The sequence below is a fragment of the Podarcis raffonei genome, chromosome 13 (assembly GCF_027172205.1).
Source record: "Podarcis raffonei isolate rPodRaf1 chromosome 13, rPodRaf1.pri, whole genome shotgun sequence".
NCBI classification, from domain to species: domain Eukaryota; kingdom Metazoa; phylum Chordata; class Lepidosauria; order Squamata; family Lacertidae; genus Podarcis; species Podarcis raffonei.
Genome location: NC_070614.1, coordinates 29,967,512 through 29,980,742, shown reverse-complemented (window position 1 = coordinate 29,980,742; position 13,231 = coordinate 29,967,512). Strand labels below are relative to the sequence as shown.

General features: G+C 40.7%; 3 protein-coding genes across 3 annotated transcripts; all 3 read right to left on the bottom strand.

The window, feature by feature from the left end:
• Nucleotides 1–217: 217 nt before the first annotated feature.
• LOC128400040 (olfactory receptor 6F1-like) lies at nucleotides 218–1,455 on the bottom strand. Its single transcript, XM_053361994.1, has one exon. The coding sequence runs from the start codon at nucleotides 1,340–1,342 to the stop codon at nucleotides 338–340; it is 1,005 nt and encodes a 334-aa protein (XP_053217969.1). The 5' UTR covers nucleotides 1,343–1,455; the 3' UTR covers nucleotides 218–337.
• Nucleotides 1,456–4,375: 2,920 nt separating this feature from the next.
• LOC128399728 (olfactory receptor 5V1-like) lies at nucleotides 4,376–5,309 on the bottom strand. The gene has a single exon (XM_053361429.1). It carries the CDS (start codon nucleotides 5,306–5,308, stop codon nucleotides 4,376–4,378), a length of 933 nt encoding a protein of 310 aa, XP_053217404.1. The 5' UTR covers nucleotide 5,309.
• Nucleotides 5,310–12,298: 6,989 nt separating this feature from the next.
• LOC128399806 (olfactory receptor 5V1-like) lies at nucleotides 12,299–13,231 on the bottom strand. Its single transcript, XM_053361574.1, has one exon. The coding sequence runs from the start codon at nucleotides 13,229–13,231 to the stop codon at nucleotides 12,299–12,301; it is 933 nt and encodes a 310-aa protein (XP_053217549.1).

The following is a 13,231-nucleotide window of genomic DNA, read 5'->3' as shown; positions in this document are numbered from 1 at the left end:
AGGGCCATGCCAGGACCCCTGGGAACCCCAGGGGTGAGCACCAGTCTATATACATTGATGGAGCTCCCCCTGCTGGTTGTTTACCCTTCGGAGGCTTCCTGCAGGGTGGGGCAGGAGCCAGATATAGTTTGATACCAATGCCTAAACCAATACCGGTCACATTTGTGTATTTTAATAAAGTTGTGGCCAAAATTTGCCCATCAACATTTAAACTAAATTCTGTCTCCACTGTGTCTTTATTTCCATGGGGGATTGGTTTTGGGGCTCGAAGCACAATTAAGCTGAGAATATTGCAATACAGGGAAATTGGAGTCAACTTGAAGTGAGGGAAATGAATCTAGGGTGATTTAGGATTCCATCCCAAACTAAAAACAGTTCCTTGAATTTCCTTTGACCATATGCCATTAGTCAGTTTACCAACAGATTTCCTAAGGCACACTTTCACTTCCCTATTCCTGAGACTGTATATCAGTGGATTGACCAGAGGAGTAAGAATGGTGTAAAAAACAGAGAAGACTTTGTTTAGCTTTCTCATATTTTCATTATTGGGCAGCACATAGACTATGATTAAGGTGCCATAATAAATTGTCACTACAAAAAGGTGAGATGAGCATGTAGAGAAGGCCTTTTTCCTTCCAGTAGCAGATGGGATTCTCAGGATAGTGGTTACGATAAATGTGTATGAGGTCAGAGTCAATAAAAATGTAGGCACGGTGAAAATGGTTGAGAATATGAAACCCATTAGTTCAAATTTCTGAGATTCACTGCAAGCGATTTTTGCCACAGGGGTAAAGTCACAGAAGAAATGTTCTATTTCATTGGGACCACAAAATGTCAACCTTGTCATCAGATACATCATTACTGACATTGCCAAAAAACCTGTAATCCAACAGCCAGCTGCCATGAGAACACATCGCTTAACTGTCATATGAGTTCCATAATGCAGAGGTTTACATATTGCTACATACCTGTCATAAGACATCATAGCTAGGAGACCACATTCAGTAACTACCAGAGCAGTAAAGAAATAGAATTGTGCAATGCAGCCAGGGATGGAAATGGCTCTCTCTGCAGTCAGGGAACTGACAAGGACCTTGGGCAAGATGGTTGAACTGTAGAAGGTCTCCAAGCAAGAGAGGTTTGCCAGAAAAAAGTACATGGGAGTGTGGAGGCTGTGGTTTGTCACAACTAATCCAACAATGAGGATGTTTCCAGTCATTGTAAGGATATAGATGGCTAGAAACAAGATGAAGATGACAATCCGTAGATCTTGAAAATCCCCAAATCCCCGAAGAATTAATTCTGTGATGATGGTTTGATTTCCCTCTTCTCTTTTTTCCATGTTGTATGTCTGAAGAAGGGGGAAAAGACCCTAATACAAATTAGTGAATTATTAGACATCAAGACATCACGCACCACACGTGGCACTGGTGTCATTTTATTTTATTTTTTATTGAAGAGATTTCCATGTTACTTTTCCTAATAAAAACATCTTCCCAAAGTGACATAAAATGTGTTTTCCAAACCGAGAGAAAGAAAAAAAATCACAATTATAATCTAAATAAGATAAAAGTGATATATTCATTTAAAATTAACCCAATCAAATATATAATTCCCAGTCACTGAAAAACAACAATTATCCCTAGTTAAACACAGATAAAATACCTTCAGGGCCTATCTAAAATAGAAAAGAGGGAGGAAGAGAATTGTATCATCAGGGAGTTCCATGCCTACCAAGAAGGCTTTGCCCCCCCCCCCCCCAGATTCAAACGTTAGCTGGCATTTATAGCTCTTCTAGGACAGCACTTACCCAGAGCTCTCCAGGACAATCATTTTCTACTGCTGAACATTGTTGCATGGAGGAGGGGGATCCAGAGAATATGTAGTTTTAATGTTGCATCAAACATAAACAACATGCCCCTGTATTTCTTTGAAATTTTGTCATGATTAGTTTCATTTGTAAACTTAATGTATTCCTGTCAAGAATCATTTCTCACTGGTTTAGCAATGTCTTGTTTTGTTGAATGGCCAGGAAGCATATGGAGTAGCAACTGTTTTTTTGAAATAAATAACAAGATGAAAGATTAAAAAAAATTAAAAGATAATCTAAAAAGAACTCCCTTAAGAGAATCTAGGCTTTTTTTTTAAGACAGTCTTTAAAAAAATCTTTTTTTTAAAAGTGGTTTTTTTTAAAAAAAATATTCCAGTAGCACCTTAAAGACCAACTAAGTATAAGCTTTCTAGCTATGAGCTGGGTATACACACTTCTTCAGATACTCTGAAGCAGAGGTTGCTACAACCTTGTAACTGTTGATGAAGAGTTAATGATGGCAGTTGGTTTCACATGGAAGGGCAAGGGATTTTAAGGTGCTACATGAATTATTTTTTAAAAAAACTTTTTTTGAAAGATTCTTTTAAAGAATGTCTTAAAAGACTTGATTCTCTTAAGGGAGTTCTTTTTGGATCATCTTTTAATAATTTTTTTAAAAAAATCTTTCATCTTGTTATTTACTATTACTACAACAGACCAACATGGCTGCCTACCTGAATCTGGTTTTTTAAAAGTTGTTGTTCTTTATGCATGATGCATTGCATCTTCTTCCTGTATCTCTCTGTGTGATTTTTCTTTCCCATAAAGCAATGTACTATGCCTTTTTAATTTTCAGCGCATGCATGACAGAAGTTCTATATCCATTTCCTTCATATATGATATACATCTCAGCAATGAGGCATTTATTTATGAACATCAATCCCTCCCCCCAATATTTCATCTTGTTTTTGCTTAAGAAAACATATCCTAGAACTGAACGTCTCCTGTGATTAATTATGTGTCTTCTGAACAAGGTTCCAGAAAACCAAAGTGTTGTATACTAATGGGAATCCTAACTATGCAATAATAATAATGTAATCATGTTTACATTTATTCACTTTAAAACCCTAATCATGAAGCACAATCTTATGCTTGTTAATTCAGATGTAATTATGCACACAAGCCCTGCTTTCCAAACACAATGTGTTCCCAGGAAATTGTTTGTTAGGCACATGTTCATATAATAAGCTGATTACTTCCATTATTTCTGGTATAGGAACCAGGAGTGCCAACTTATGGGAGAGCAAAGATGTCAAAATTTTAAAATAAGAAAGATATTTTGCAATATTGCTTGACCATTGACAAATGAAGTGTTGGTTACTAGTTGCACTGTTTGTATAAGACACTGTATTTGTGCATGTGAAGAACCATGAACTCTGTCTAGAGTTTGTTAGAGGAAAGGAAAATATGGCATAAATAAACAGATTAGTTGCACCAATAAAGGTTGATCAATGTGATCATGTGAGATCTGGGAGTTGAGTTTCAAAGTAAAAACAACATTGCGTGGCGATTCCCGCCCCCTCCCACAGATGGAGTAAATAAAGACACCGGACACCAGAATTAAGGTTAATGGGCGAAAATGGCCACAACTTTATTGATTACAGGTAAGAGTGGTATTGGCTTTAGGCATTGGCCCTAACATGCTATCCGGTCTAACCGGGAAGGGTTAAGCACCAACAGGGGGAGCCCCCCGAGATGCACATCCGTAGGCGCTCCCCAAGGGGTTACCGCTCGGGAGCGCGCTTTAGGCCCTAGCCTCCGTAGGTTTCGGATGAGGCGACGCCCCCCGGAGTCCTCTAACGAACTACCCTTCAAGATGAGGGGGAGGTGATGGCGTTCCTCCCCCGACCTCATTTGCATAACAATACCCCTGCCATGCCTAACCGCCAAAACCAAGGAGTTGTGACGTTTTGCTACGAGGTAGGTGAAAAAACCAAGTGGCTTCAAATCACAGCCAATTAGCCAAATGGAAAAACTCCTACAAGGCCCCTTGCGGCGACCAGCCGAAGCCCATAGCAAAGTCCGGATGCAACCTAGAGGGAGGGTGGGTGGGAAACCGCTGCTGCTGTAGAGAAGAAAAGGGGCGAGCCAGGGCTGCCCCGACCTTAAGAGCACCTAGGTAAGCCTGCCCCTACCGCCAGCTGATTGGCTGGCCCGAGGGTGATGAATACTAATGAGACTGGGGAATCCCTGAGTCCCGCGGGGCTGCCACCAGCCCCGCGAGAATGTAGACGGGGGCGTGAGCCCGCAACCCCCCCCTTTAGGTCGGGAGTGGCTTTAGAATGAAAATGCAGCCATTGCAACAAAATATAATAAAGAAACATAAATGAAAGGAGAACTAGAACTTTTGGCTGTTTTAAACAATGGTAATGATATGTCACTGTGATAATTCATAGTCACTGTTTTTCTTATTCTTGCTTACTTTAATCACAAGCAATATATTGGGTGAATGCTAAATGTTCAAGTAAAAAACAAACAAACCTAAAATAAAATACAACACATCTTTCATTTCAAATACAGCTTCCTCATAAATATCTTTTTCAGTGCACCCTTAATATCTTTGTTTCTCAAGGTATAAATCAAAGGGTTCAGCATGGGTGTGACAATGCTGTAAATGACAGAAATAATTCTGTCTTTGTCTAAAGAGTAGGTGGAAATTGGACGGACGTAGGTGAAGATGGAACTCCCATAATACAAGAGGACAATGGTCAGGTGTGAGGCACAGGTGGAAAAGGCTTTGACTCTTCCTTCACTGGAGCGTATCTTCAAGATAGTGGATATGATGTAGACATAAGAGAGGACAATGCAGACAAATGGGGTCCATCCTATGAAGACCCCAATGACAAGAAGAATGATCTCATTGAGGGAAGTGTCTCCACAAGAAATCTTCAGAAGGGGAGGGATATCACAAAAGAAATAATTGAGCTGATTTACCCCACAGAAAGGTAGTTGGAAGGTAAAGTAGGTATGCACAGCTGAGTTGAGAAAACCACTTGCCCAACAGGCTCCGGATAACTGGAGACAAAACCCTTTCTTCATGGTGGCTGTGTAGTGCAAAGGATGGCATATAGCTACAAAGCGGTCATAGGCCATGGCAGCCAGCAGGATGCACTCGGTACCCACAAATGAGGCAAAGAAATAAAGCTGAGTTATACAACTGGCATATGGGATGCTCTTTTTCTCTGAGAGAAGGTGGACCAGCATCTGAGGGACATTGGTGCTGGTATAACAGATATCCAGAAAAGATAGGTTCCCTAGAAAGAAGTACATGGGTGTGTGAAGCTGAGGGTCCAGGCAGGCAATGGTAATGATGGAGATGTTCCCCACCAGAGTGCAGATGTATGTGATAAGAAAGAATGAGAAGAGCAACAGCTGCAGCTCCTGAAGACCAGAGAAGCCCAAGATGAGAAATTCAGTCAGTGCTGTTTCATTGATCATTGTTTTGGTGTTCTCTGTTTGGGAAATGAGAAAAAAAATCTGATAAGTGTCCTGCCACCATAAGAAGAACCCAAGAACAGAGACTGATCAGAAATTCTGTAAATGTGCACAACTTTTTATTCATTTGTTAAAACAGTAAACTACACACCATTTGAATATATTGTGACAGTGCACAAAAAAGGAATTCAAAGGAAACTCAAGGATAAATGAGTAAAAATACACTAGATCCATCTATAAAGCCAGAATGAACCAATAGCCAACAAAAAGCTCGTTTGAAATCCTTAATGATATGCCTTAATAGATTCACATCATCCCCATTTCCAAAGGAAGCATATTCCAAAGTGTGAATGTTGCCACACTAAAACCTAGGTGTTTGCTAAATTGATTTTTGTGGTAGGAGTGGCACCCACAATAGGTCCTAAGCAACATGATGGAAAGTAAAATAGAAAAACTTAATGCAGTCTAGAAGACGTTGAGCATTGGGGCCATATTAGACATTAGCTTAATATGTAGCATCCAGTTTCATATCTTGTTTTATTTCTCTCAGTTTTTCAATTTTCCAGTACAGTGGTACCTCAAGTTACACGCGCTTCAGGTTACATACACTTCAGGTTACAGACTCCGCTAACCCAGAAATAGTACCTCGGGTTAAGAACTTTGCTTCAGGATGAGAACAGAAATCATGCTCTGGTGGTGCGGCAGCAGCAGGAGGCCCCATTAGCTAAAGTGCTTCAGGTTAAAAAAAAGTTTCAGGTTAAGAACGGACCTCCGGAACGAATTAAGTACTTAACCAGAGGTACCACAGTATAAGGTTCAGTTCTCCACTTTTCCAGATCATTTTGCCAATATTTTAATTTTTAAAAATCCTCATGAAAATTAATCAGCATATCTGTGTGAATTTATCCGAATGTAAACAAATCTGTTTGCAGTTTTGTCTAATACACACATTTTGGCAAAGCAATTTTCCATAATATACCATATTATTTGAATAATATTTACTGGCTATACAGTGGTACCTCAGGTTAAGAACTTAATTCATTCTGGAGGTCCGTTCTTAACCTGAAACTGTTCTTAACCTGAGGTACCACTTTAGGTAATGAGGCCTCCCGCTGCTGCCACATTGCCGCCACACAATTTCTGTTCTTAATGCGAGGTAATATTTCTGGGTTAGCAGAGTCTGTAACCTGAAGCGTCTGTAACCTGAAGTGTCTGTAACCTGAGGTACCACTGTATATACATTTTATACATTTTTATGCATAGTAGGGCACACATTTTTCTACATATTACTTAGATGGAAAAACCACATTGCAAAATTCGGAAAAGTATGCATTTCAAAGGATGGTTGTTCTCTAGCTCTCATACTGTTTTATGAAGTGTGAATGAAGTAAATCTGCATTTAAATGAGACCTGAATTGAGACTTCTGGGTTAGTGCCATCAGCTAATGGCGGATTCCCTCCGAGCTCCGTAGGGAATCGGCTCCGTAGGAGTTGGGTCTTGCCGCGGCGGTGACGCGGGGACCCTCAGAAATCACAGACGGTGAAGCCTGTGAACCTGGTGACTCGGCGGGCACCATTAGTGCCCCCCCCGACCCGCGAAGGAGCCTTTTTAAAGGCTACGGAATGGGGGACGGGGTGAGTGGCGCGGTGCTGAGAGTCGACTGCTTCTCCTGCGGAGTGAAGCCGCGCTGCCATGGCCGGAGAGCGCTGACTTTTTCTTGTGAATTGGACCTCAAAACAACAACCCGTGAGTAGTACGGAATTTGGATTTGCAAAGGAAATATTTTTTGAATTAGGCACGATCGGGGAAGGCATAAACAGGAAGCCCGTCTCCCCGTCCTGCAAACAACCTAAAACAAGGACCTGCTAACTAAGGTCGTGAGAATTCTTTCTCTTTTACTGGGCAAAAGACACTAATTTCACGATTTGGCACTACAAGTAATTGTACTGGAGGATAAGAGCTAATTTTGAGCTGAGGTACCACCCCCCCTCAGACCCGGGAGTGATCCGCGAGAAAGCCTGTTGGAAAGGTACTGAAGAGTTTGACAGTTGCCAAACTAGCTGTCAAGACGGAAAAAGGGAACTTTGTTTCTACTGCTTCTGCTGGCTATATCTGTGACAATTTGATTATACTTTGTTGAAAATAAGGAAGAACTGATACAAACTAATTTGGCTTTTGGATTTGAACTGGAAGGAATACTAAGTAACCAAAATCCCTCTAGAGGGGGTTTTGGGACATTACAAGAATGGCTGAAGGAGGGGAAATTCAAGCTAAGTTGGACAGAGTCTTTGTTCTCTTGGGAAAGTTACAAGGCCAAGTTGATGTTTTGGCTACAAATGTTACAACTCTGGACTTAAGTATGGAGGTCTGGCTGGAAGAAACATGGACCCTATTGGTCTAGAGCTTCTCCGAGATTTGGCGCTTAATACCAAGGACTATCAAAAAAACTGGCAGAGAGGAATTGAGAGAGAATTAAGAGCCTCGGACGTGAGGTCTCCAGGCTGATAGTAGATGGACTGATGGACGTTTGTTGGGGATTGAAACCGGGAAAAGGGGGGGTGGAGTTTGGGAACCCAAAGGGTGTATAATCTAACTTGTACTGTTTTTATTTTGTTTGGATATTTGTATGAAAATTGGGGAAATCGTGGAAGGGAATTTAGGCCGACTTTAGAAAAAGGTTTAAAGAATAAGCAATGATGTATAAATATGAAGTCTATAAGGCAAAATTGGTGTTGTTTTTTTAAAAAAGAACTAAATATAAAAAGGTTTAAAAATAGGGATAAGAACTTGTTGAACCAACAATCTGACCTGGAATACAAGAGGGAGAGGTGTGGGGAAGTCAGGGAAATATGTTATAGAAAATAAGGATTGTGAACTGTATGTGTTTTTAAACTTTTTTTGTTTTTTCTCTTTTTCGATTTTTTATTGTATTACGGTGGAAAATCTTAATAAATATCATTTTTTAAAAAATTAAAAATTAAATGAGACCTGAATTGAATTTCTCCCCATATCTAGTGGAAGACTATGCTTACAAGGGAAGAAACAGGGAGGGAAGGGAGTGGAGAGCCACCGTGGTGTAGTGGTTAAAAGCGGTAATCTCGTAATCTGGTGAACTGGGTTCACGTCTCCACTCCTCCACATGCAGTTGCTGGGTGACCTTGGGCTAGTCACACTTCTCTGAAGTCTCTCAACCTCACTCACCTCACAGAGTGTTTGTTGTGGGGAAAGAAGGGAAAGGAGAATGTTAGCCATTTTGAGACTCCTTAGGGTAGTGATAAAGTGGGATATCAAATCCAAACTCTTCTTCTTTTTCACTCCTCTGCTGCAGTTGGAATCGAGATTGCTCCCCATTGCTAGGAGCCTTAATGGGGTGAGGGAGTCCACATCATCCAAACCACACAGGATGAGGAGGCTATCTCCATTCTGAGCATGATGGGGAAGTGAAGAGGTCAGTCTTCCCTACCCATGCTCTGCATTCACAATACACATTGTTACCCTATGCATCTAATCCATTAAGGAAACCCAAATAGCCTAATAATGTGCTCTGCATTCAGTAAACATCTGGTTTGGCCCTTCAGATTTCTAAGATACTGTGTCCAGCCCTGCACAGCTTGCTACCCACTACAGCCCAAACTTTTCTTATAATGTAGCTTCCAGGTTTTTAAAAACCCCACACATAATTTGAATCTCTCAGGCAAACAACACCTCCTGTGTTTATGTATGTTCTGCTGCTGGCCTCCCTATTTCTAACTTTGAATCTGCAAAGGTAAAAAGCTGTAACCTTTTTATTGTTTCTTTTGTGTCTTAACATGGCGTGCATTAGAAGAGATAACCTTAACAATGTGTGTGTGTGTGTGTGTGTGTGTGTGTGTGTGTGTGTCCTATACACTAACATTCAGATCCTAAACAATTTTCTGTCGGTTATTTTCTTCTAGCATAAACATCTTAATCAAGTCAGTTTTGTATATAATGGAAGGACACACAGAGACATACCTAGGAACACATGTTCTTAAAACACAAAAACTACCACAATTCAGGTGATTATAGATAACATCAGAGCTCAAGGACCAAACACCCAGCAAAATTCTGGACCAGATTCCCTTCTAGTGGAACATGCAATACAAATCTGTACTTGGAGTAAATTTTGAAGTCAATAAGGTTACAATTCATACTATAAAGAAGCACACTGATTTTTACAGCTGGTAGGTACTTTTCACTGGAAATGAAGTATTATTTTGTACTCACTGTGCATTGAAATATCAAAGGAAAAATTGGTCACTTCAAATAGTTAATTCAATTGCATGTTGGATGGTAAATAGCTGCAGGTATCACACACTTACCCCAGTACAGTATCTCACACATGCACATATAAATATATTCAGAAACCATGTGAGACTTATTCCCCAATTAATTTCTGCTGCAATGTTGCCAGGCAGCCCACAGTGCCCTTAATTGCAACTGAAGACTATAGCCTAAAAAGTTCTCAATATATGCCAGTAAATAATTAAATTCAAACCCAGAAATACTGAGAAGGAGCTGGAGAGTCCTTGTGGCTCACAAGGAGGTCCTCCACAGAGTCTGAAGAGGACATCAGTGAGGACGAAGGAAGCCCCAAAGAGACCAGAGGCACAGTGGGGCGTAGTTCATGCTGCTCAACCTCCCTGCCTAACAGCAGCAGCCACACTCCCCCTGCTGGCCATAGAGCTTCAGTTCTAGTTATGGATATTTTATATGGATTGAAGAGAGGTTGGCAGACAGGGTGTTTAAAGGGTGTTTAGAAGGTGCTCCCCACTTCAATTGATTTCACTTATTCTGTGGGGGCCTGGAATGTAACTGTTTATTTTATTTTGCTTATTTTTGTGGGAGTGGGGTGAGGATCCAAGCCTGTGCGTGTTTGTTTGAAGCAGAGACATCTTCCCATCTGGTGTCTATGATTTCTCCTGCATCTTCTTCTCCGTCTACTCATGGGTCATCGTGCACTGCCTCTGGACATAATTCATGATGTAATGCTGTCAATAGATCAGTAGCCTCACATCTATTAGCTATATTGAGTTGCATTAGGCTTCTCATGACAACTAGCTGAAAGGGAAAATCCCACTGGTATTGGATTCCCACATCTTGTAACTTTCCATAAATGGTTTCAGATCATGGCATTTTCTAAGGGTTTCTTAGAACCACAGATGGCTGGTTGTCATATGAACTATCCTGTTAGTTGTGGAGCTTCTTTTTTCTTTCCTATAACAAGCAAAACACAATACAGGCAAAACACAATACCACATCATGTGTGGGCACTCCTTCTCTGAGAATGGAGTCAACCATGCTGTGAATATGTTCCAAATCATTATCATCATCATCATTATTATTGTTATAATTATTAATTGCCCTTCACCTTAAGGTCCCATTGTGGGTTCCAGCATTAAAAACAATATTAAAAACAATTAAAGTGGATGCCATGAATTAGTGTCTTGAACCAAGTGACAATGAAGGAAGTTAGATCTGGCTTCACCTCTTTTTGAAATCTACACAAGTAAAGCTTCTGTCTGCACTCAGAGTTCTCAGCCTCTTTCAGTTTCTCCCTGATCTCCATGTTGTTACATTGTAAATGATGAATTTGCTTATTGCATTCAAGGCTCATTTCCAGCTGTCTCTGTGAGATATCCACCAGCTGTTCAGGCCATATATTCCCATGTTTCTTTAACAATATCTTATATGGGAAGTGAACAAGTCCCTGAGATTAAGATCTCTGTTCCTTAAAGCTTCACCAGAGTTTGTCAAGGTAGGAGCCATGCTTGGTGTGGCCTGCTCTCATTGCAAGCCCTCATTAGACCTAGCTTTCTCCCATAGCTTGAAAACAAACAAACAGGAAAGGTCATTCAGTTTATGTTTGGTTTCACTGACATTCCCTCTGTACAATGTCACATTACAGTAAGGGAGCTGTGGACCATAGCTACCAGTTCAGGGAGATAGGATTCTGGTGCTTCTCTGGAATGACAGTTCAAGCAGCCATCTTTCTTCACATTGGCCTTCTTGCCCCCCCCCCTGTTTAAAAAAAGTATTCTGGAAAATTGGCCATCATTTTGCTGCACATCTCTCCTAATATCTGCATTTTTGTATGCAATTTGCCTATTATTCACATTTTCACTAGAGCTGTGCAAGGACACACCACCAATTTGCTCTGGGGCCCCAATCTCTCTCCCCCAATCAGTATTATTTGCCTCGAGCCATCCCAAGGGCCACACATCGAGCTATGCATCTGTCCCCAAAACAATCTGGAGAGGGCTAATTCTTAAAAATAATTTCTAAACCTTCCTTTTTAAAAGGTGGAGTATCTGTGTAGAATCTGTTAAGCAAGAAGTTCATGTAGGAAAGCAGATTGTGAAGCAAAAGCCATACACTACAGGATTTGTGAATGTGCTGTGGGCAAATCCAACCAGATCTGTAGCTATCTATAGCTGCCTGTACTGGAAGAAATATGAATATGGCAAAAAATAAATAAATTAGTTGCACCAATTCAGGTTTAAGAATTAAGGATCTTACAGTTGAGTTTAAAAAACAAAACAATATTAGAATTAAAACTCAGGCCTTTCTCTCACAAAACTTCTCCCTCTCTCACACACATACACATAAACCAGATAGAAAAAGAGAAAGAAAAATGAAAGCATGTTTAATTTCATGCGACTAAAATGCCACTGTGGTAATTCAGTCATTGTCCATCTTACTTATGTTTATGTTAATCCCAAGCAATAAATAGGTGAAGATTAAATGTTCATAGAATCAAATAATCATGGAACAGTAGAGTTGGAAGGGGGTCTTGGGATAATTGAGTCCAACCCACTTCAATGCAGGAATATGCAGCTGTCCCATATGGGGATGAAACCTTCAACCTTGGTGTTATCAGCACCATACCCTAACCAACTGAACAAGTTAATCATCATCATCATCATCATCATCATCATCATCATCATCATCTAGGATAGCATGCAACTATTCTTTCATTTCAAATATAGCTTCCCCATAAATATCTTTTTCAGTGCACTCTTAATAACTTTGTTTCTCAAGGTATAGATCAAAGGGTTCAGCATGGGTGTGACAATGCTATAAATGACAGAAATGATTCTATCTTTGTCTAAAGAGTAGGTGGAAATTGGACGGACATAGGTGAAGATGGCACTCCCATAATACAAGAGGACAATGGTCAGGTGTGAGGCACAGGTAGAGAAGGCTTTGAGCCTTCCTTCAGTGGAGCGTATCTTCAAGATAGTGGAAATGATGTAGACATAAGAGAGGACAATGCAGACAAATGGGGCCCATCCTATGAAGACCCCAATGACAAGAAGAATGATCTCATTGAGGGAAGTGTCTCCACAAGAAATCTTCAGAAGGGGAGGGATATCACAAAAGAAATAATTGAGCTGATTTACCCCACAGAAAGGTAGTTGGAAGGTAAAGTAGGTATGCACAGCTGAGTTGAGAAAACCACTTGCCCAACAGGCTCCGGATAACTGGAGACAAAACCCTTTCTTCATGGTGGCTGTATAGTGCAAAGGATGGCATATAGCTACAAAGCGGTCATAGGCCATGGCAGCCAGCAGGATGCACTCGGTACCCACAAATGAGACAAAGAAATAAAGCTGAGTTATACAATTGACATATAGGATGCTCTTTTTCTCTGAGAGAAGGTGGACCAGCATCTGAGGGACATTGGTGCTGGTATAACAGATATCCAGAAAAGAGAGGTTCCCTAGAAAGAAGTACATGGGTGTGTGAAGCTGAGGGTCCAGGCAGGCAATGGTAATGATGGAGATGTTCCCCACCAGAGTGCAGATGTATGTGATAAGAAAGAATGAGAAGAGCAACAGCTGCAGCTCCTGAAGACCAGAGAAGCCCAAGATGAGAAATTCGGTCAGTGCTGTTTCATTGGCCAT